This window comes from Triturus cristatus, chromosome 2_1 (genome assembly GCF_964204655.1).
Source record: "Triturus cristatus chromosome 2_1, aTriCri1.1, whole genome shotgun sequence".
Classification (NCBI taxonomy): Eukaryota; Metazoa; Chordata; class Amphibia; order Caudata; family Salamandridae; genus Triturus; species Triturus cristatus.
In genome coordinates, this window is record NC_140581.1 from 537688433 (window position 1) to 537712786 (window position 24354).

The 24354-nt window shown below is 48.8% G+C and overlaps 1 protein-coding gene across 2 annotated transcripts in view; it reads right to left on the reverse strand.

Annotated features, from left to right (window-relative positions):
- The window catches only part of LOC146865603 (uncharacterized), a 159994-nt gene extending 156967 nt beyond the window's left edge, over positions 1-3027 (reverse strand). The window contains exon 1 of one of the 2 annotated variants that reach the window (XR_014976656.1): positions 2590-3027. Coding sequence is in view for 1 of the 2 variants with exons in the window: in XM_085640752.1 (XP_085496878.1) it covers positions 2590-2601 (12 nt within the window). In the remaining variant the exon portion in view is untranslated. The remainder of the gene's footprint in view (positions 1-2589) is intronic. The other variant, XM_085640752.1, reaches the window with a different exon arrangement.
- Between the last annotated feature and the right edge of the window lie 21327 nt (positions 3028-24354).

Here is a 24354-nt window from a genome sequence, read left to right on the forward strand (position 1 = left end):
TGCAGAGCTCAATGTAAATTTGTTGAAGTACTGCATTACCATGGCACTGCAAAAAAAGGGGGGCATGGGGAGTTGCAAGAGTATGAGGGTTGGCCAGCAAATGGTTGTTTGCTGCCCATGGAGTGTTGGACGCTTACCCTGGCCTGAGGCCCGGCTGTGCACCCAACCCCACACCAAGCGTGGATGAAGGCCCTGTGCCTTGGGAGGGGGTGGCTGGCTGCAGGGCCTGACTGTGTTTAGCTATGGTAAAGAAAATTAATTCATGTAATAAAAAAACATAAATTCACAACAACAAACAAACAGAGGTTAAAGTGAAGTTATAGTTTGGCAAATGTCAGTTAAAATTTAACATTTTAAACTAAAAAAACTGTGAATTTCACTTGCTAATGTTAACTGAAATGACAATAGTTTGCACTCTCATCATGCATCGCTTATACTATTGCTCATTACACCACTCATAATGTATTCTATGACCTTAATGTAATGTATAACATCAACTCAACATCTCAATTGACATCTTTGATAACAGCACTGTGCATGTCAGTGGAATGACTTTTAGTTACTTCAGTTAACTATAACTGTCAAATGTCAGTGTTTTTCTTTTTAGTTTAAAATGTTACATTGTAACTGACATTTTCACCTAACTATAATGTCTTTTTCGTCTTTTGCATTATGGCTGTATGGGTATGTATATGGAGGTTTGTGTCAAATCCTTTGGATGGTAGCATGGGAACTCCTCTACACCATCCATTAAACTTCCTCTTGACACAAAGTAAAGCAAGGGAGCACATTTAGCAACTATGGGTTACTCTGACATAATACCCAGGTCAAATACAGATTTGCCCTTGGGGAGTACATTTTACCTTAGCACTTTGGGGCACATTTACTTGTAAAGTAGCAAAGCATGTTGTTAAGCCATGAAGGCTAACGACAAACTCTGTCACTTTAGAAATGCAGGGCTGCACCACATTTACATGAATATGGCGCAGCCCTGCTTTTCCCCCTGCGCTGGTGCTACATTTAGCTGTCTAGTGCCAACGCAAGCACTCTTGCACCATAGTGCAAGGGTATCTACAATGCAGGGGAAGATTGTTTATGAGCAGTAAGATGTCCCAATCTCTAAATGATTTCTGTGACTTCTATTTTTGCTGCTCAATGCAGCACACATAGAAGTTGCAAAACTGCATTTTTTAAATGAATGTTTAAGTGCTGGAAGGGACACCTTCCTGCACATAAACAATCATTGGTGTTTTTGCTGTTTCCATGTGTGCTGCACAATGCAGCACTCATGGGAACAACAAAAATGAGGAGAACTTTAACACTTCTTCACGTTTCACCAGGGTTGGACAAGGTTTTCCGTGGTCTTATTTTTAGCCTTGCCCCATATTTACACCTCCCTTGTAAATATGGGGCAGCCTCAAAATCAATGTGTGTTGCGGTGGAACGCCCACAGCAACACCCTTTGCCCTCCCATTTCAGGCTAAGTAGAGCGTGAAAGGGTGCCTTATTTACAAGGCAGCATTAAGCCACGTTGAGTGGCTTAACGCTACCTTATAAATTAGGCGAAGCGCTTATCGCCATCACAACGTTCTGAAAAGTGATGTTGCAGTGGCAATAGGTGCTTGTAAATATTCCCCTGTGTGTCCAGTTTGCGTGACAAACGTTATGCAAACCCAATGCAAAGGGTTAGTAAATCTGGATACGTATTGCACAATGTTCCCCGGGGGCACAACGGGCATTTGCGCCTGCTTTGAGCGCCCCCAGGGCACATTGGTATCACAGAAGGGGCCGCAGACACTTGTGCGGACCCTCTTGCAATACTGATAGGGCAGGCACACATACAGCGCCAGCGCTATTTTCAAGGGGACCTTCCATCATTTACATAGGGGCATGTCCCATGCAAATGAGGGAATCCCTTTGTTCTGTGCCAGCGCCGTATTACCAATGTGGGCACAGAGGCAAAATAGCAGGGGGTAAAGGGGCTCCTATAGACCGCCCAGGCATCTCCTTGCAGACAGGTGCAGTCACTGACTGCACCCACCTACAAGGATATCTCTAAACACCTTTAAAAGTGCAGGCGGGTGAAAACGCATAGCCGCTCTGGTTTTCATATGAATGCGCTGCACTTAGGGCAGCGCAAGTTCGTGGCTGCCCTGAGGGCGTGCACTCATTATAATACAGCAGATTTCCCTTTAAAATAGGTGCACCCAGCGCTATGAAGGGAAATGCGCAGCATCTATAATGCAGCCTCTTCCTTGTTCTCTGCACTCCCTTTAGTCAATTCGATGCATGACAATTCGAAGGTGCACTTTAAGACACTTTCTTCTTAAGTAAGTTAAGAAGCTCCCTTTTGCTTGCGTTTAATTTATGAGAAATGTTGTAAACAGTCCTAAACTGCTTCAGGAGCAAGAGAAACAGGATGGAGAAAGTTCGAGTGAAAGGCATGTTTTTACAATATCAGGACAGATATAAGGTCATTAAAACAGTATTGGTCCCTTAGACCAGAGTTCTTCAATCTGTGGTGCGTGCCCCCCTAGAGAGGCACGCCACCATCCCAGGTGGGGCGCGCACTCCTCCCTAAGGTCTTACCTTTGTTTTCATCTTTTTCCTCTACTGTCCAAAGTCGCAAGTCTTCACCCATTTCAAATAGGGATATTTAGTTCGCTGCTGCTCTGGCTTTCTCCAATTAGCACGTAGGAACGTCACCAGTGACGTTCCACCAATGAGGGGGACAGCAGCTGAGATTGCAGGATGTGCCGCTAAATTTGCGGGCATAAAGCTCCTGCATCCACTACTTGTTGCCTTTTATTTCTGGTTTCCTATGGAGGCTTTCCTACGGTTTACTGTCGCCTCGCTCTGAAGTACTGCTGAAATCATAAAATCTGCAACTGGTGAGAGGGCTTTTTCAAAGTCTGGGGGGGTTGACTGTTGGGCAGAGGATCCGCAGTAACGGAAGGTTGGAGGGGGTGGAAAAAGGGGAAATCGTGCCCATGCTCCTGCACTTTCACGGGATTAATTCCTACAGCTGAAATGTTTCAACTGCAGTGGGAGGCAAGGAGTCTCCTCTGCTGAAACCGAAAGCAAACAAACTGACAGTCCACAGTGCACTGTCCGTTCATTTGCTTTCGGTTTTAGCAGAGGAGACTCATTGCCTCCCAATGCAGCTGAAGCATTTCAGCTGTAGGAATTTAACCCCGTCCTGGGAAGATTAGCTTTTTCCAGAACGGAGACAAAGTTCATTTTAGAATTATACAGACAGTAAAGTATGTATTAGCTTCTTAAACTGTATTGCACTGGCAATTATAGAGTGCTTTTTTGCTTACTGTGAGGGCTGAAGTACTTTTGAGTGTTATTAGATACTCCTAGTCTTTTGTCTTCAGAGGTACCTTTAGGGCAGCAGCCCCTGGATCTGCACAGAGAAGCTAAATTACACAACTTCAAACCTGTTTGTAAATATTTGGAGAATGTTTAACTTTCTCTAAAATATTCCCGGACTGGAGTTCAACTATTACATAAGCCTCCCAGGCAACTGTGTGGAATGTTGCACTTGGGCTGCAATAGAAGAGCACAGCAGCCAAGCTGGAAAGTTAGTAGCTTCTTTTAGAATTATACAGGCAGGTGGCAACATCCACAGGGCTAAAAGGTCTTGAAGTTGCCAAAAGAAAAATGCCAGCCATGTGTTGCATAAACAGCCTGCAAATTGCTTGTGTTGGCACTAAATGCGTTTTATAAATAAAGAAGTATGTATCTATTCGTAATGTGACTTTTATGTCTTTGTTCCTTTTAATTTTCAGTCATGGATCTTTCAGGCAGCCCTAGAACACAATTTATAGGGCTTTCTATTTATATTTGCTGTTCGAAGTATGCACAGATAAATGCTGAAAATACAGCTTTGGGTGAGTACATATTTTTGTACCGCCTGGGACATCAAAATAATGAGCTGGCAACCCTAATCATTCAACTGGAAGTTCGTTGCAGGATCAGCACGTTATTTATTTCCTCCACCCTCAATCCCTGGTTAATACCATAATAGCAACAGTTTAACTTATATGTGAAACCCTATGCCGCCGTCAATAACATGCTGACAAACTTCAAGTATCTCAGAATGCACCCTGCATTCAGATAACTCACTCCTCATGTTCGTCCTTCACTTTCACACTCACCCTGCACTCCCAGCTATCACAATGCCCTTACATTGTTCCCCATGCACTCACACCATTCAACCCCACCCTGCACTCACAGTGATCAGTCTGCACTCACAATGCACTTGCACTGTTCACCCTGTACCTCACCCTGCAGTCACCCGAACACACGAGCAAACTACTCACCCTGCACTCATGTGACACTTCACTCACCTGTCCCCCTCACTGCTCACTCTGCAATCTCACTCCAATAAGCCAACCACTAACCATACATTAATTTGTCCCACCCTGCACTTATATCCGCACCCAAATTCATACGGTCACCTCACTCACCCGGCAGTCACTACTCTTACCCTACTCTCTCACTGTCGCATGGCTCACCGTGTACTCACATGGGCACTCCTGCCACCCACACAGCGCAGAGGGTTAATGTGCCTGCTGCAAAGAACATGTACAATGCTGATCAAAGAACTGAGTGTGAGTAAACTATGAGTAGCTAAAATAAAAAAATTAAATGTTTGTCAGAAAGGTGATATAGAGAGATGAGGTGCATTGTTGGTGAGTGGTAGTGAGAGAATTCATGGAGGAGGAAATGGGAGAGGGGTGCCAAAAAAGACTGTTGCACCGTGTGCGACCAGTGCTTGGGCCAGCACTGGTTGGGAGTGTTAACCCCTACCCCCCGAAGTTCGTGTCTACTTTCGCCCCTGGTGTGCTGGCAGGGTCAAACAGGTTGCTAAAAAGTCTAAGAGGTCCATTAGGATGGCGGGCGGAAAAGCACCCCGACCACCATGGAAGCGGAAAACAACCGCCCGCCGGCACTGTGGGAAAACCGGCAGCCAAATTAGGATCAACCGCCCAAAAAATCCGAGCGGAACGAGGCCAAGAAAAACAGCCCGTAGCGGACGGAGATGGCCAAAATCCATCTGCAGCAGTCGGAATTGCGTCGGAAAAACACCAATCCGCCGCAAGTATAGCGGAGACACCGCACCGGAAATTAGAATATCCCCGACGGTCCCGCGGTACCTACCGCTGTCTCCGACCACCACGGTCGCACAATGGGATGAATGGAAGAGCTAGCGGAAGAGCTGAAGCACAGCCACCGCAGCAGACGATCCGTAAAAAATATGGCAGACGAAGCTAAAACCCCACAAAAAGGCCAAAAAGTGCACACAAAAACTAGCCATGTCCCCGAAATACACAAAACACACCCCATTGGCACAACCATATGGCAAAACGAAAAATACAAATCCCAGGACAACACACCTGTCAGCAACACCCCAATTGGACAAACCCACACAGCTGACAGGAGAGGCAAAGGACACAACATCACTAGCCGCACCGCACACAGCACCATCACCACCTCCACACCAGTACAACCAACCCCCTGCACAACACACACCATACACGCACAACCACAACCACCACTCACACTCCTGCACCCACAGCCACTTTGCACACAACACACCATGGCCACACAGAAAATGCCCAAATTCACTGAGAGTGAGTTGAAGGTCATGGTAGATGAGATAGTCAGAGTGGAACCACAGTTTTTTGGTACCCTGGTCCAACAGACATCATTAGCCACAAGGACACAAATGTGGGCAAGGATAGTCCAAAGGGTCAATGCAGTAGGGACCACTCCAAGATCAAAAAAGGAGATCATAAAGCGTTGGCAAGATCTGAAGAGGGTGGTCAAGGAGAGGAGGAGCAAGAACCGTGAGCTAGCTCAGTGGACTGGCGATGGCCCTCCAATTCCGCCAAAACCATTCACACAATGGGAGGAGAATGTGCTTGCCATACTGCATCTATAGAGTCTCACAGGAGTAGCCGGGGGAGTGGAGGCTGGTAAGTACAAACAAATTACTACCGCCACTCTGCTATGTACTGTCTTGCACAATTACAAAGCTACACCACCTAGGACACATACAGTCCATCTGCACCACACACTCACAAAAACATGGCTCACAGATCCAACATTCACCCACTCCCATTCACCCCAAACATACCTACCAACATTACCATGGGGGCATGTGTACAGGCAGACAGCACTACAACTCCCACCAGGCCCCCTGGCCCACAGCATCAGCAAGATGAATCCCTCCCACCACCCCAACCAGAAGCATGTGTCAGTCATTACACAACCCACATCGAACTTACAGGTAGGTAGCCATCTTCACAGTGAGGGTGTTTGTAGCTGGGAGGCCTGCACTACTACTCCCAACATTCCCTCTGTCCCACACCTGAGCAGGATGGAGCACCCCCCAGCAGTTGGAAGCCATTGCATCACCCTCATCAAACTTACAGGTAGGTAGCCATCTTCCTCGAGTGGGTGTCTGGGGGTGGGGGGCCTACACCACTACTCCCAACATTCCCTCTGTCCCACACCTGAGCAGGATGGAGCACTCCCCCCCAGCAGTTGGAAGCCATTACATCACCCTCATCAAACTTACAGGTAGGTAGCCATCTTCCCCGGAAGGGTGTTTGTGGCTGGGAGGCCTGCACTACTACTCCCAACATACCCTCTGTCCGACACCTGAGCAAGATGGAGCACTCCCCCCCCAGCAGTTGGAAGCTATTACATCACCCTCATCAAACTTACAGGTAGGTAGCCATCTTCCCCAGGAGGGTGTCTGGGGGTGGGTGACCTGCACCACTACTCCCACCATGACCCCTGTCCCACAGCCTAGCAAGATGGATCCCTCCCCCCACCCCACCCAGAAGCATGTGTCAGCCATTACACAACCCACATCAAACTCACAGGTAGGTAGCCATCTTCCCTGGGATGGTGTCTGGGAGTGGGGGGCCTGCACCACTACTCCCAACATCCCCTCTGTCCCAAACCTGAGCAGGATGGAGCACTCCCCCACCCAGGAGCAGTTAGAAGCCATTGCAGTACACCAAACAAACTGACAGGTAAGCAGCCAGTACGTGCACCCACCCATTTTTCACAAATTAAATGGTGCCATATGACAATACCAGCCCTCTCATTGCACAAAGAAGCATACCTACCACATTGCCAAGCACAGTGTGCACACAGGTAAGCTAAGGAAACTATCATAGCTACCAAAATGTCACACACCAATGCACAAGTAGAAGAAATTCAGGGCACAATCATGCACAGCACCTAGTTACATGGGCATCGCCATGGGGCAAGTGCAACAAGGACCATCAGAAAAATATGAACGCATGTGTGGAGGCACAAATCAAGATATGCACATGACAGGACAAAGGGATGCAGGAGATGACAATGGCCAGTCTATGACCAGATGTGACGTCTGCCAGGTCAGACAAATAAACAATGAGTTCTCAATTAAACACATGATGTGCCAGGCCCTAGATGGCAACAAGTCCCTGTAAACCTTAATTGTGCATGGGTCGCATGGTATGCCTTGACACCTCACACCATGGACAAGTAATGCCTGTACCACTGCATCATGTCAGGAAGCACAGTAGTGCACATAGTCAACAATGTGATGATATGTCAATTGTGCAGTGCACAAAAAGTGAATGACACACAGCTAACACAAAGCTTGCCGGGTGCCATTTCACATCTGACTCACAGGTGACCAAGAACTCACTGCAGAGGACAACACCAGCAACCTGCAGAGCCAGTCTCCAACCCCGGTACATGGACTCTTGGATGTTGACTCCCAGGATTCCATGGACGATGAGCTCGGGGCAGGCCCATCTGGTGTGCCAGGGAGCAACAGGTCCCAGGACCCCATCGTCCCCCCACCACATCTGCGCCAACAACAACTTTGCAGCAGACCCCTGATGTCACGGCCTGTGAGGCCACCGCCACCACCACCACCAGTGTTGCCTGCAACACCCTTCCTGTCCCAGAGGATGACCAGCACACACCACTGACGGAGGAGGGCAGGGAGAGGATGCAGGTGCCCACAGTGGTGAGGCAACAGGTCCGTGGCAGCAGGGCAGGTGGGAGGGGCAGGGTCACCCAGGGACATCAGAAGGCTGGGACCCACTCCCTGGAACACATTAACAGAGTCCTGGATGCATGCGAACAGGCCCAGGGACGAACGGGCCGGTCGGACGCACTGTTGCACGAGCTCATCCTGCTTATGAGGTCCATCGACACTCGCATGGGACAAATCGTGGAGTATCTGGAGGCCAAGCACCTGCCAGACGCCAGTCACGGAGCCAGCCATGATGGCAACTCTCTCCACCACTGCATTGACCTTTGGACTGTCCTTCCCCACACTGCCTTGTGAATGGCATCTGTCTGTTGGACTGGGTCACCACAGCAATGTGGTGACTACTCAATTATCTCATCTACCACAACTGTCAACTCACTGCTCCACCCCACCCCCAATGGAAATGTACACCCCCCTCGCATCTCACCATTGTAAATAAAATATCCTCACACACATGTTGTCGTGTCTGCTCCATCTTGTACAGGATGTACAGTCTTCAACATGATCACAATGTACCAGGAGCATGGGCTGTATGTAGGCAAGGAGAAGTCGAAGGCACCTAGGGAAACACAACAGAACAACTGTCACTGGTCTGGGTGTGGCATCACAGACATCACACAACCCCTACCATCAGGATAACCCAACATGCACATGTCACAATGGCCACCAAGTGTCAACATATGGGTATGTTGTACATTGACACCCACCGTCAAGTGAAGTAGCGGGTGATGAGCTGTTCACACAGGTCAACACCTTCCTCCTCTCCACTGTCCTCATCACTGGACACAGTTTTGGTTTGCAGGCTGGGGCCTTGTGTCCTCACCATCATCCAGGAGCAGGGGAATCTCCTTGCGAATGGCTAGGTTGTGGAGCATGCAGCATGCCACTACAATCTGACACACCTTCCTGGGCGAGTATGCCAGTGCACCTCCGGTCTTGTCCAGGCAGCGGAAACGTGACTTGAGCACACCAAAAGCATGCTCCACCACACGACGTGTCCTCCCATGGACCTCATTGTAGCGGACTTCAGCCGGGGACCTGGCATTACGCAGTGGGTTCAGCAACCAGGGACAGTTGGGATATGCAGAGTCACCTAGGTATGACAAGCACAAATAGACATTGCAACGTCGCAGAGGCTCAGGGCAGCAGGTCACACACACAGCACGCCACACGACTAGGCATACTCACCCACAATCCATGCACGCTCGGGAAGAAGATTAGCCATCAGATGGGGGACTATGCTGTTCCGCAGGATGTAGGAGTCATGGACCGAGCCTGGGAATTTGGCACACACGTGCAAGATAGTCATATCTGCCAGGCACACCACCTGCACATTGATGGAGTGGTAATGCTTGGGATTGCGGTAAATGTGCTCACTTGCCTGTGGTGGCACAAGACTGACATGGGTGCAATCAATGGCCCCAACATTGGGGATGTGTCCAAGGAGATAGAAGTCTCCCTTCACAGCTGGCAATTCAGCACCCCTGGGGAAAAGGATGTATCTGTCCTTGTATAGCATCATGGTGGACAGTACATCACGCTGCACCATGCTGAACATCGGTTGTGACATCCCACCAGCGCTGGCCACTGTCTCTTGGAACGATCCAGTGGCAAAAAAACGCAGGGCTGCCATCACCTTATAAGTAGGGGTGAAAGCTGGTGGATATGTCCTGTGTGGCTGCAGGTGGGGCTCCAACAGATCACAAAGGGTTTTCAGGGTGGCTCTGTCCAGGCAGCATTTCCATATGATCGCAACATCCTCCATTTCCTCCAGCACCGTCAAGTGATGAGTCAAATTTGGCCACCTCCTATTTGAGATGATAGTGGACACATGTTAATGCAATACATCATGAGATGTGCACAGCATATCACGTTCTGGATGACACAACAACAACAATGGCTGACATCAATATTGACTAACAGACCAGCTTACATGTAGGGACACCTTCAGCTACACAAAGGGCACACCCGTCAATTTACACAAGACAAGTACCTCAAACACCACCTTGGTCAATGTGAATGCACATAGGGATATGGCCACATTTCACATGGGCACACCTGGGAGTATAGCATCAAGCATATGTGTAACTAATCAAAACCACTGTCTCATACCTAGCTGCTGTACCTGTCACACCTTAATGCGTCATTACAACCTGGAACACATCCACCACACAATGACCACAGTCGGCGCTGGAATGACAAATGTGTTCATGAGCAGACATGAGAGGTAATGCAAAATAGATCATCATTCATTAAGACGAGCATCACTGTGATTGTCTCTGGACCTCAACACATTGACATGTGTACACATTGTACAGTCCAGAACAACACTGTCCTGCCTACACCAACATAAAATCCATAAGTGACATGTGAGTGGGTACAGGCCAATCTACGATAAACACACACAAACGTGGCATGTGTAGCAATCAGTGGATTAAATGGAACATTGGCATCGTGTGCACAATAATGTGCCGTTGAACATGTTGGCACTGTGCACTGTTGATGTTTGACAGATGGCCTTTGCGATTGTATGGCACCCAAATCGTGGCAACTACCGCCTGGCCCCAGCGGTGTGTTACCACCACCCCCATTCACACAAGTGCGGTAGTGATAGGCATTGAGACATGTGGAAATGGCAGTTAGCATGCTCCGTCGCCTGAATTGTGGAGCGTCATGTCAAAGTATGGAACCTATATCAGGGTAGCTGCCACCTGGCCCCGGTGGTGTGTTACCAGCACCCCCATTCACACAAGTACGGTAGTGATAGGCATGGAGACATGTGGAAATCTCAGTTGGCATGCTCTGCCACTAAAATTGTGGTAGCGCACACCGGGCCCCTGCGATGTGTCACCGCCATGGAGCATGCCCTTACAGCCAATAGGAGCCATGATTGCGGTGGCATGATGCAATTTTGAAGATCGCGGTTGGCGTGCTCTGTCAGCGCGGAGGCGGGAATTGGATGCATTTGAAAGAGGCAGACCTGGACCACCAATTGCTGCAGCTTTGCACCTTTGAAGCGACCCCAGGGGGCTATATATGTGTGGGAGTGAGCCTCACATTTCCACTGCTCCAAGAGTCTGCTGCCTGAGACCCCTCACCTGCTGCTTCATCCAGGGACTTCTGCTTGAGACCCCTCACCTGCTGCTGCCTCCAGAGACTGCTGCCTGAGACCCCTCACTTGCTGCTGCCTCCAGGGACTGCTGCCTGAGACCCCTCACCACCCAATTCGGCCACTGTTGTCTCATGTCCACAGTGATGGCAAGGACAGAGAAGATCTGTGCCAGTCCCTTTGCGAGCGAGGAGCTGGAGGTCCTGGTGGACGAGGTGCTCACACAGTACCCAAGGCTATATGGTGCCCCAAATGTTGTGGTAAGCCTTCAACAGTGGTGGGGTAGGGCAGGAGGGTCACACATGTAGTTGGACTGATGCAGTATGTGCCTGGTAGTGAGGGGTAGTGTCATGCACTGCCTGACATGCTGTCTCCAGTGGGAGGGTGTATGTACCCGATGCCACAGCTTTCCTTCCCTGCACATGTATGTATGAGTGACCTGTGTTGTGTTGTCAGCCATACAGTGACACAGAAGGTTGTTCATGCTGTAGTCAGGACAGTGATTGCTTGGCTGGATGTGCGTGAGATGTGCAGGGTCTGTGTTCCCCCTCACACCTGCATGCTTTAACATCAGCTTTTCCCATGCAGGTGTCCCATGTGAGCTGTACTATAGTCTCTGATTGCCAATTTCGTTGGATATGTGTTGATTTTGTATCTTGCTGCTATACTGATAGATGTTGGTACATGACACTGTGTCACTGATCATTTCCCCCTCTTGTCTCTCATGCCTGTAGCTCAAGGTACACCAGCGTAAGGCCGTGTGGAGGGCCATTGCAGCGAAGGTGCGAGCTCTGGGGGTCTCAAACCGACAGCGCACCCACTGCCACAAGAGATGGGACGACATCAGCTGGCTGGCAAAGAATGTGGCGGAGATGACCTTGGGGCTGCTTACTCGCACTTGACGTCTGGCACGGTGCAGCATGACACCACTAATGGGGCGCATCTTGGCAGTGTCACAGAGCCTGAGCTGGATGCACATTTAAAGGAGCATCAGCAGCAAGAAAGGGGTGAGCAATTGGGGAGTCTGAGTTTGGCTGGGAGTGGCTGCATGTGTGCAGAGCCTGTGCCAGCGCTGGCCTATGTGATGTTGGTAGTGTGATGCTGTGGCATGTAAGTGGCTGCTGGCCTGGGTGCCTGTGGAATGCATTTGCCCTACCTGTACTTACAAAGGTGATTTGGATGCTGTGCCTTCACATTACATTCTGAGTTGTGCTCTTCAGGTTTCTTCTGCATTGGTATAGTCTTGGGAATCCCATGGGAGTAAACGGCAGTGTGCCCGATCTGACTATGCGTATATCAATGCGTCCATTGCATGCACCCATATTGGGGAGGCCTACACATCTTACAGCAATGTGCAGCATTATATATTCCTCAAGATACTACATCGTGGGTGATTTGGGTTAATGTCCATTGCGGACTGTCATGATGTAGTCTGGGTCTGTGTTGTTCCCTCCTGTTCCATACAGTTCTGTCATTGGCAACGAGTAGTGTGCCCCCATCATGTCCCTAGGTGTGCTCAGAACTAGTTATGTGTCTGTTTGAACAGAGCCACAAGCAGGGTTTTGTGCTGTGTGGTCATCACACGGCTCACTCATGCCTGAGTTTCCAGTTTCCATGCACTACTTGAGTCTATGTAGTGAGTTGGCACGATGTGATTGCACAGGGTGGTGTGCACCATGTAGATTTGGTCAACTTTTGTAATGCATTGCTTGCATATGTTTGTTCTGTTGCTGCCACTGACCTGACCCTACATCTATCTCTCTCATGCAGCATCACCTGTGGTTACGGAGGGACAGGAGACGAACACCAGTGGGGATGAAAGCTTCGCAGGAGCCCAGTGACACAGATGTCACCAGTGCCTCAGAGGGGGACAGGAGTCTGCTGGAGGAGTCCCTGCCTGAGACGCAAAGTACCACTTCATCCGATGCCAGCAGGGATGCATCCATGTTAGAGGGCACAGGGAACGGGGACTCTGCATCGACTTTCACCACACAGCGGCCAGTGCTCACCCTCCCATCCACTTCCTCTAGTGCTGCCCGTTCCCACCTCAGTAAGAGGGGAAGAGTGTCCTTCACCCCTGGCACCGCTGCCCATGCCCCTGTCAGTGCTGAGTCTGTGGACCTTTTGTGCCGGCTGTGTGTAGGCCAGACAGCTCTCCTCAATGCCTTTTATTGATCACGACAAGAAATTGGCCCAGGTGGTTGTTTTCATGGAGGGCATACATTCCGACGTGGGTGGGCTGCACCGGACAGTCCAGGCTTTGTCATCAACAGTGACGTCTGCCCTGCAACAGGCACATACTCACAGTCCAGCTCTAGTCTCTTTGTCCACCCCCCTGGCAGTGGCCACGTCTGACGATAGTGACCACGGTCCACATACATCAAAGTCACGATGCAGCACATGGAGCACACAGCAGCAGCAACCCAAGCGGTCTTGGGCGCAGCCACCATCCCCACAGAAGACCTAAGCCACCCCAGAGCGCAGGGAGAAAAGCCCGTCAGGCGACACCAGTGGACAAAAGCAAAGCAGCAGACCTCAGGCACACATGACTCAGTGGCATCCCCAACCAAGGACTCTCCTGCCCCTAAAGCATCGTCCAAAGATAATCATACAGTGTCTGTGCCCACCAAGGAGGTGGTGCATACCAAGGGTACAACTAGGAAGGGTTCCAAGACAGAATCACCAACCACCTCGACTCCCATTCCAAGCCCAATGAAGCAGGGGCTAGAGGGCACTGTAGGGATAGTAAAACGTGGGAGGGGGGGCAGAGGCGAAGTGAGGCAAAGCGTTCCACTGGGTCCAGCACATCACCAGAGGGCCTGCCAGCACCTGCACCTGCTGCAGCAGTGGTGGTGAGTGTGCCTGTTGTGCCCACACCACTTCCCATTGACCCAAAGTCAGGCAAGCCATTTAGGATCCCCAAGAAGTGGAAGGGCACGCCTCCACAATCTCCCAGCCACACCGTGTTTCCCGTCTGCATGACTCCATCTTCACGTGCCACTACACCACCTGGTCCAAGCAGCCCTTCAGCTTGCCAAGCCACTGATAGCTCTACCTCAGCTGTTCCGCTCTCTCCCCGTCTAGTGCCCGACAGTCCCCGAGACACAGCCAGCGCCCAGTCCGCCTGACAGCCAAGTCTGAGTGTTAGTCACCCTCACACACCTGTCTCTCTCACAGGTGGGTGTTAGACCTGGCACCTTGGCGTGAGTCTCCCTTCCTCTTTTTGTCGCTGTGCCTCATGTGATTTTATGGTGTTGGCCGCTCAGCGCGCTGTGCCACTGCCAACCAGTGTCGCGGTGCGAGTGCTCCCTATGTAAATTGTATATGTTGGTTGGATTCCATGATTGGATCGTTTGATTTACTGTCAGACCCCAGTAAAGTGCGCCAGGAGCGCCAGGGCATGTAAATGCAAACACCGCTGGTGGGCTTGCAGCACGGGTTGGGCTACCCACAGAAGCGGCCGGTAAAAAAATTTCTAAGGTCTGCCATCGCAGAACCTGCGTGCAGTCTGGTACTGACATGCTGACTGGCAAGTGCCCACACTTGCCGGTCCCTGAAACCTTCCCTTAGCTGCATGTTAGTCACCCCTCTGGTAGGCCCACGGGCAGGGTGCGTTGTAAGCCTAAGGTAGGACAAGCCTGGATGCGTGGCATGTCCTAGTAGTGAATGACCGCCATCTTGTTGTTCACTACTGCAAGGCTACCCTGTTCTCATAGGCCAGTATGGGCGGCTTGTATTGTTACACCCTATGATCCTAACCGACCCAGGGAACATGGTAGAAAATCGAGTTTAGTATGCTTGAACTCGGAATAATAAGGTACATCTTTTCCCAAGGTTTATTTTAATATTCCCGGTTTGCAAATGCCGCTTTTAGAAAGCTGGCCTTTGCTTGCCTAAACATTTCAGCCCGCCTCTGCGTGATGTGTATCTGATGTCTGGCTGGTGTGAGTGACAGGGCTGGGGGAACCCAGATGGGCAGGGCTAGGTAGCCTGGTGGTGAATAGGACGATCGACAGGTAGATAGGTGGGAGGAGTGCTCCTAGGCTCTGAATAGGACAGTGCTCTGCCACCTCAATGTCGGCTCTGCCCCCTGTGGAGCGTCTGAGGACTCTGCCCTGCACTCTGAAAGAAGAAGCCTGCATCGCGTAAACTAAGTGCTCAGAAACCGGACTGAACTAGGCAAGGGCCCCCCTGGCCTGGGAGAACAAAAGATTTGCTGTATAAATGGAGGAGCCCTGCTCCTAAGAAACTAGATCCGCTTTTGACCAAGAAGAATCTCTGCCTGAGGAGGAGGCACCGGGAAAGCTGTAGGAGGAAGACTGTCCCTATCCTGGGGGATTGGCCTACAGTGGTGACGTTGCTGCCAAAGGGGAGAAGAGAAACTGTTGCTGAAGACTTTGCTTTATTTTTACTTTCAAGTCTTGTGCTTTTTCCAAAACGATCTCCAAGGGCTTGGAACTGAGCTTGCCCCCTGAACTGAGCCCCAGGACCATTGGGCTCTACCTGATCTTCACTCGCCTGCTGCTGGACTGTGGTGTCCTTTCCCTCGCCGGAGCTGTGACCCTCGTGCCCCAGTCCCTCCTTGAGCCGTGACCAGGACTGCTCAGCCGCCCCCGCCTTGGGAAGAGCCTCGCTCGATCGGAGCCGCTCCCCCTACGCTGTGCTGGGCTGCCCCTGTCACCTCGCTCGTTGGAGGCTCGCTGTGCACCTTCACCCTCCCGCCGGAATCGGCGTTGTGAGCATCTCCAAGCCTCAGACGGCCCGGACGTAATCTGCGTGCCCAGCTGCCCCGCTTTGTTCACCCGCCACCTGCAACACCCCGCTCTTGTCGTGAGCCTGAAGATCAGACACCCATCGTGAAGTGTGGGAGCCCCGGACGCCGCCTCGCCCTTCTGTCGAAGAGCCGCTGAAATCCCGCACCCGCCTTTGCGTCAAGAAACAAGGTACTGTACTTACGAACTCGACCGCGAGCTCGCATCGGATCCAGGGTCCGCAAGTTCTGATTTCCCTGTCATCTGCCGCGTGCTTCCCGGACGCCGCCTCAGCACGAAGTGCGCTGAGGCCCACAGCTACCTTGTGCCCGCCTAAAGAACTTTCCGTAACAAAGAGAACTTTACCGTATTTCCAAGAATTGTGGCCCCATCAGTTTAACGTTACTGGGCCTTGTAGTGAATCTGCTGAATCTACATAAAAGCTTATTTTTGTATACTTCCTGATTGGTGTCCGTTTGTGGTGCATGCAAGGGGTTTACTGTATGTGTAATTGCATTTGCTTAACCGTGTATGCCTGAGACTTAGCCTAGACTGCTCGCGCCACGCACCTAGAGGGTGAGCAGGGGTTATTCTGGGGAGTCATCCTTCGCCCTGACAAGAAGTAAAGGGTCCCTGCTTGTTGTGGGTACATACCTACGTCAACCAGAGCCCCCTCATTTCCAACCTTGTGGGCCTGTACTGCACATTGTTGCCCCCTGACTGTGTTGCTGACCATGGAAAGGTACAGTCGCACACATTCCCTGTGCAGCTTCTCATGGACTCAGTCTGCACCCTGGACTGGCCACTGGCCTTGTTGCGCTTTGCTGTGTTGGACCCTTCCCTATGCAGCTTCTCAGGGACTCAGTCTGCACTTTGTCCTGCCCACTGGCCTTGTCGCTCACTGCTGTGTGCCCCCTGCCTGCGCAGCTTCTCATCGACTCAGTGTGCACCCTGGACTGGCCACTGGCCTTGTTGCTCTTTGCTGTGTTGAACTCTTCCCTGTGCAGCTCCTCATGGACTCAGTCTGCACTTTGTCCTGGCCACTGGCCTTGTCGTTCACTGCTGTGTGCCCCCTGCCTGTGAAGCTTCTCATGGACTTGCTCTGCATCTTGTGCCTTGTTCTTCTCTTCTCATGGTACCTATCTGTGCAATATGTGAATAAAGACAGTTTCTCCTGTTGTCTATTTTGTCTGAATAAAGTTATTTTGCTGTGTGTAAATGGTTTACTTTGCCACATGGTATGTGTGGCACTTCAACATGGTCAATGTTTGGGCTCACTTACTCTCTTTTTTTTTAAGGGTTACAGGGTCTTCATTTCTGCTTGACCCGGATACTTGTGGTGGCAATGGTGGCAATTTTGAATAGTTAGCAGTAGTCATTTACTTGATTAGTTCATGTTGGCTCTATTGTACACATGTCATGGGGGTCACTGCCAGCACAGGGTGGGTTTCTGCATACAGTATTGCAGGCAGGCTGTCCAGGGTCATCATGTATGTGTGTTCTTCCTTTATGTGTGCCCAGTGGTGTATGTGTGTGGTCATCTTGTGATGGCCAGTCATCCTAGTCACATGGCTTACTTTCCATTTGTGCTCTTGGATGGCCAGGTAGTGTGCAGTGTGAAGGGGGTAAGTTTGTGGGGAGTGTTGATGTGTGCATGCCTCTGCAATGTCAACTACACACATGTGTCACCCAGGAGTTGTGTGCCTGTTGTTTTGATTGTTCATCCCTGTGGATGTGGTTGTATGCCCATGTGTGAGTTGTATGTTGTGCACTGTGCAGTGTGTTGGTGTGTCCTTGCAGGTCTGTCTGACTCCTACTTGTTGTTTTTGTCACTTGTGAGTATGCAGAGAGTGTTAGTGGCAAGTCTTTGTTGTGTTTTGTAGCACATCCATGTGTTTGTTGCTCTTTGTGGGGACTGTGCAGACCTGATGCTCCACACTGCCATTGTGATTGTGTTTTCTCATGCCTTGCTGTCACATGGTGCCTTCTTGCCTCCAGTGTGGCATGCTGTGTGTGTTTTTATGCCATCCCCTATCTGTGCTTCAGCTGCCTACCCATTGTGGGTCTGCACTCCCTCTCTTTGTGTATGGTACATTTCTGCCTTGTCCCCTACTGACATGTAGTGCACTTCACTTTGGTGTGAGCTGTCCCCTTGGTTTATATGTGTGTGTGCCTCCCCATGCCTTCATTTGTGCCACTGTGCTTTGTGGTGCAGTTCTTTGGCCAGGGTCAATGTGTCACTCAGGGCGTTTTCCCAATGGATCATGTGTGATGTTCTGGCGCTATTTGTCAGTCATGGTTGCTCCTATGCAGTTCGACCGTGTGTGCTTCCCAGTCCTGTGGTCAAGTTGTTTCCACCTTTGTGTCCCAGACTTGTACATCTATTGGGTGTTGTGTTGGATGTATGTGTGTTGTTTGTGTTTTTGCTTCACTTCCTGGGTGTGCTGTTGTTCTTTGTGATGTGCTGTATGGTGTTGTGTGGGTTGCTGTTCTGTCACTGTTGTCTGTGTGTGTCTGGTATGCTTGATGTGCACACACAGCTTGTTGTGCATGCTGTGTATGTTGCCTTGTGATTGCCTGGTGTGCATCCCCTGATGTCCTGCTGTGTTTGCTATGTGATTGTTCTGACTGTGCATCTGTTGTTTGTTTGATGTGGCTGTGTTGTTCTGTGATGGTGCACTTCTTGTGAGTGTTGTGGTATGTTGTCTGTGCATTGTTCCTGAGTGATGAGGTTGTGCACTCCTGTTGTGTCTGTGCTCCCATTGCCTTTCCCCAGTTTAGCTACACAGGACATGTCTGTTGCTGTTGTTGTGGCTCTGTGTGTGTTTCTGTTGGGCTAGGTGTTTGTCTGTTGTATTTGTTTCCATATTTGTGGTGGCATCCCTGTGTGTGTGTGTGTGTGTGTGTGTGTGTGTGTGTGTGTGTGTGTGTGTGATGTTTGTGGCTGAGCCCAGGATGTGTGGTTGTTTGTGTGTGTATTGACTGTCAAGTATTGCCAGCCTTCAGTGCGTTTGGCACTGGTATTGTTTGCTACTGGTGTGAGGGGGGTATGTGTGTAGATTCTTACTGGTGTTTGTCAGTCCTGAGGTGTGTGGATGGTCCCTGCGTGTAGTGCTGCTGGTGTACTCCTGTGAAGTAGTTGTATGGATGTGTGGCTGTTCACAGTTTGACTTCAGGGCCTTCCTTTCATCCTTGTGCCTATATGTGGTTTGCCTTGCTGTCTCCCTGTGTTGTTGAACTGAGGTGTCTGTGGTTTGTGTTCACTGACTGTGCCAGTCATGTGTGCTTTGATGGTGTGAGGGTGTTGTGCTCTGTACCTTGTGTTGATGTGATGTACACATGCTTGTTGTGTGTCTCCATGGCCTTCCATTTGTGTGCAGGCCACCTTGGTTTCCATATTTGTTGTGCTCCATTGCTGTTGGCATGTGGGGTGTGAATGTGTGTGTGTGTGTCACTCTATGGTATGTATGTGTGACTGTGCAGGCTGTGTGTCCATTTGGATGTTAATTCCTTGTATGTGTTCATTTGTTGCTTGTCCTCATTTATATTACCCTGAGTGTGGTGGTGAGTGTTTCCCTGGCCATGTGCTACTGTGCTGTGTGTTGTGTGTTCCTGTGCAGCCACTCCTGCAGTGTGTGTCACCATGATTGTTTGTTGTGTGGTGCAGGTTGTGTATTGCCCTGGCTTGTTGTTGTGCATGGGGTGCACAGGAGGGGCACATGGCATGTGCCCTCATAGGTTGTGCTAGTGTGTGGTGAGAGGGGGTGTGGCCCTGTGGTCTTTGTGCCCTGCCCATGCCTGGCACTGGCCCTGCCTTCTGCATTGTGCGCATGTATTTGCTTGTGTTCGCCGCTGCGATGATGTGACCGGGACATTGCTGCATGGTGGTGGTAGCTGTGTGTTCAGGATCGAGCGGGGTGACTTTGTGTCAGGTGGGTGGTGTGTGGGTGCCGTTGTGGATGTGTCCCTGTCCCCCCAAGGGTGTATGATGTGGATTTGGACCCTGTGTCAGCCTGTGTGTTGTGTGTTGTGTTTGTGTTGTTGCGCCGTCGAGCTTCAGCCGTCTCTGGTTGGGCGGTGTCTCCGCTGCGGTGCGTCTGCTTGCTTGAGTCATCCTAATTTGTGGAGCGGGGCAGACGTCATTCCGCATGGCGGTGAGTCTCCATTGGCTCCCACCGACGCGGTGGCGGGTGCACTTTGTTGGCGGTGCGCGTCGCAACGGTCGGGAATTGGCCTATGTTTGTCCATACTAATATGGCGGGCGTGATGTCAGCTGCTGGCGAGTGGAAAGAGGGATTTTTCCACACCGTCAGCGCCGCGGGGGTACCACCGCCCTACATCCTAATGGACCCCTAAGCGTTTGTGTTTTCACAGTCATGCAAGTGTGTATAAAATAATGCAATAACAGCTTATTGGATAATAAACTAACTGGTGATAAATGCACGCTTTTAGGTTATGAAACCTTAACTTGCGACTACCATCACTGCAGATGTCTGTGTGCGTTAAAGCTGAGCAACACATAATTGAACCCTAGTTGGTGCAGAGAAATAGTGATATTTGTATTTATAGTCAGGGCCACTGGAATTATGCAACTGTGTGGTTGTGGCATTTTGCGCATATTTATGAATTTCCTGCATTTGCCACATAATCCATTATCTGCTGCATAAATTGCATATTAAAAAAAAACTTGTTTCTAGCTCACACAGTTTCAAAAGTTACTAAAAATGCAGCAACACATGTTACCTTGCAGTGGAAGGCCCTTTCTAAAGGTTGACTGGTGACCTTTCTGTTGCCTATTACAATATGTGGGTGTTAATAAGGTACTTATGAGGGGCAATAAAAGCGAGGCTAGTGTTAACAAGTGTAAAAATGGCAAAATAATGCAGTAATGCTATAAAATAATATGCATCATTATGCAGCATAATTCGCCTTCGCTTGCTACAGAATTTAGTCAACCCTGCTGCATAATTTGGCCTTCTCCTGCCGCATAATTCCAATGGCCCTGTTTATAGAGCTATGTGGTCCCAGCCTGTGGCAGACAGCACTGTGAATATAGAAGTCTTTATTTTAAAACAGTATTTACATACTCTAAGCTAGGCTGCTGCAAAATGATGCAGTGATTGAGATAAAACAAGCTCTTACGAAATATACTTTTTAGTAATAAGTAATCAAACTGAATCTAATGCAGACATTTTTGTAAGTGTCTCTACTTTTCCAGATCTCAGCTGATAACACCCTTACATTACATGTAAAAAGAAATACATCTTTGCCACCATGAAACTTCAAGCGGAACCACTGGAATTATTCAGCAGAAGAGGACCACATTATGCTGCAGGTTCGACTAAATTATGGAGCAAGAAAAGGTAAATTATGCGACGCAATGTGCCACATTTTGTTGGAGGCATTACTTCATTATTTTGTCCTTTTAACTCAAGGTAATGCTGTCAGGGGAAATATTTCAACTCATTAGTTCCAGTTTAACACCCAAATACAGCAGTAAGCAACTACAAGATCACCAATCTTTGCAAAGACCCTTCCACTGTTCTGGAACACTTTGTCACGCTTTAATTAACTTTTTTTCCATTTGAGTTAAAATAAAGTTGTTTTTATTTGCTGAAATCTGCAGATTATGTAGCAAATGCAGTAGACTGATAATTATGTGAAAAACGCTGCTGCTGCAAAAACTCATAATTCCAGTGGCCCTGGCTTTAAGTGCCTCAATCAATTAATGGCTGGTAAGAAGGCTGGTTTCTTTAACTTTTTGCACTACCACCACACCCTTCACTTTCAGGCAGAAACTCCTCAAAGTCATTATTAACCATTCAGGGGCAGTTTTTTGTGAAAGCGGAGTCCATGGTGTGGCAGGTAGAAGGCCAGCAGGGTTGCATTCAGATGCAGAACCCTTATCCTCTTGATCCCTGGGGCCTCACAGCAATGGTCTAGGAGACAAAGAAAAGGAGCAAGATTTATAGATATTTTCAAAGAGAAGGCCCAAAATAGGGAGCACTGTATGAGGACTCATTTTTATTTTTACAAATGGTCAGAGACATCTTCTTCTGGGAGATACTCCAAAGAAGGGGACAATATAAGAGTTTTTATTTTTAAAGGGACATTCATTAGTGAATTTGGTACTGCTGCCAAGTGTGTAAGTGGCCACTGCTGGTTATCCTTAAGGAATCAGATACAGCAGGACTGGGGCCCAGGGATTTGAGGGGCCCACTGTATCATAGTTATGACTGTCTACCTTTAACAAAGGGGCATCGGAGCTTATTTTCCTTTCAAGCATTAGGACCGAGGTGATGATCCGTCATGGTGGGGTAGAGGTAAAAGATGCAGATGAGCTAGCCTGCTACTCAGGACTGCAGTTATCATTAGTGCAGCAGGTGTAGTTGCATGGGGGTCAACAACCTCCCAATTACGGGGATCAGTTTTTTCGGATAAAATCTGTTTTTGTTTGATGCATTTGCTGTTTTATGTCTCATATTTAGTGCAGTTCATAAGCTATAGAAAAAGTATTCCTGATATCTCATAAGCCCCGCTCCCTGCACGCAGCCATATCCCTCCCGCTCCCCAATCCTTGCCATAAAGTTTTAGAGGGGGGCCCAACCTCAAAACATTTTGCTTAGGGGGTGCTCAGAGTAAAAAAGTTGGAAGACCTCTGCCTTAGACGTTTCGTGATACACATGCTCAGTTTAATTCATTTGTAGCAGTCTCAGTAAATAAACACAGAACTGGTGGATATTTTATTAGTGCTTTATTTACAGACTTCCTAGTCTTGTAATTAACTCCTCAAAACATGTTTAATTGGTTGTCTTTTTAAATTAGCACTTTATATATTTATGGCTAACAGTTAAAAAAAAACTAGATAACACAGCATGGTTTGCACATCTGAATTTCTTTAGTATGCATGATATTTTTTATTCTGAAATGTCGATTTACAAGCTTCTCTTCACGAAGCATTCTTTTGAGATTGGATGCTTCTAGTTTTTAGCATTTCCCTTGATTAATTGGAAAACAAAACTATTAAAATTTATGAAATAGATGAAAAGAAGTGAAACCAAGCAATTTCAGAACATATTTGCAAATGCAAACCACATCAGTGTAGAATTTGGGGGATGCTGGATTCACAACATGAGTTGATAAAAATTAACTTCAAACTCTTTGAAAATGTAAACAATCTTTGGACGGCATTTAAAACTGTTCCCAGTGAAATAGTTTTTCTCAGCTCAATCTATTCTTTATGATTTGGGAGCAAAAACTTCAAAAGAAAACTAAGAGGTTACAACTGTAAATGCCATGAAAAATGAGAACTTAGAGGAGGGCTCAAAATGTTTTTGAAAAAAGTATATAACTTGTTCGGGTGACCTTTTATTTTATTTTGTCTTCGAATCCCATTAAACCGGGCTATTTGATAGTGTTCTTACTGCCGAATATCTTAGCACCTTCCATAGGAACTTGTGGAAAGGTGTTAAACTGCGTATTAACAGCTGGTGATAGAATTTTATGATTCAGTGCTCTGGATCACCAAACCATCGAAATTAGTTGTGTTTCTCGTTGGAGGCCAGGTGGGGCTGGTACCCTATCTAAAATTGTCCTGTCTCCGTCTACCCCTATGTGCCCCACCACGAGCAACAGTTGCATCCAGAAACAAAAACTGTCTTCTCAGCCTGGCAACAGTGATGTGGTTACTGTATGGATTTCACATTTTACGTACCCTTCCTTGCATTCCCCAAGAGTGGTTTTTTTTTCGGATGGTGTGTCTCTGTATTTGTTTTTAAACAACATATTAATCCTATACAGTGCATACTGTGAAAAGAGTCACTTCTAAAAGTCAGTGTGAGTTCAGGTGTGGGTGGGTGTTTATAAGGGGCCAGAGTTAAGAGTTGCTGAGTTCAGTCTGAAGACAGTTTTAATTTCTCACATCGCCTGTCAGTGGGCCATAAAGAGGTTTAGAATACATGCTCATATAACCCTTGGCGTCTCTGCAGAACTAGGCCTGGGCCAAAATTCCGTTCCGCTCACGGAAATTGCGATAATTTGGCATTTTTGCGTTCCGCGGAAAGCGCGAAAATGTCAAAATTTCCGCAATCCGCCACATGGCCAGGCCCAACAACATCAGAAAGCCCACCCCAATAAAACACATTTTCCCAACTCAATCCAATGCCATCCATGCCCTAAATGTTGTCTAAATTCAACAGACCACACAGAAAACACTTGATTATTTACTTGATCGCGCTGTAAAAAAATACATTCTTGCGTGCGCGCGATCGCCTTACCTGAATCCCCGCGTTCGCCAACAAGTTTTCCCGACCTCGTCGCGTTTTCCACGAGATGTTGGATTGTTGGTAGCCATTTTGCGCTGTCTCGCGACAGTTCGCACCCGCATTAATGTAATTTGTCGCGAGATCACGTCATTTGTC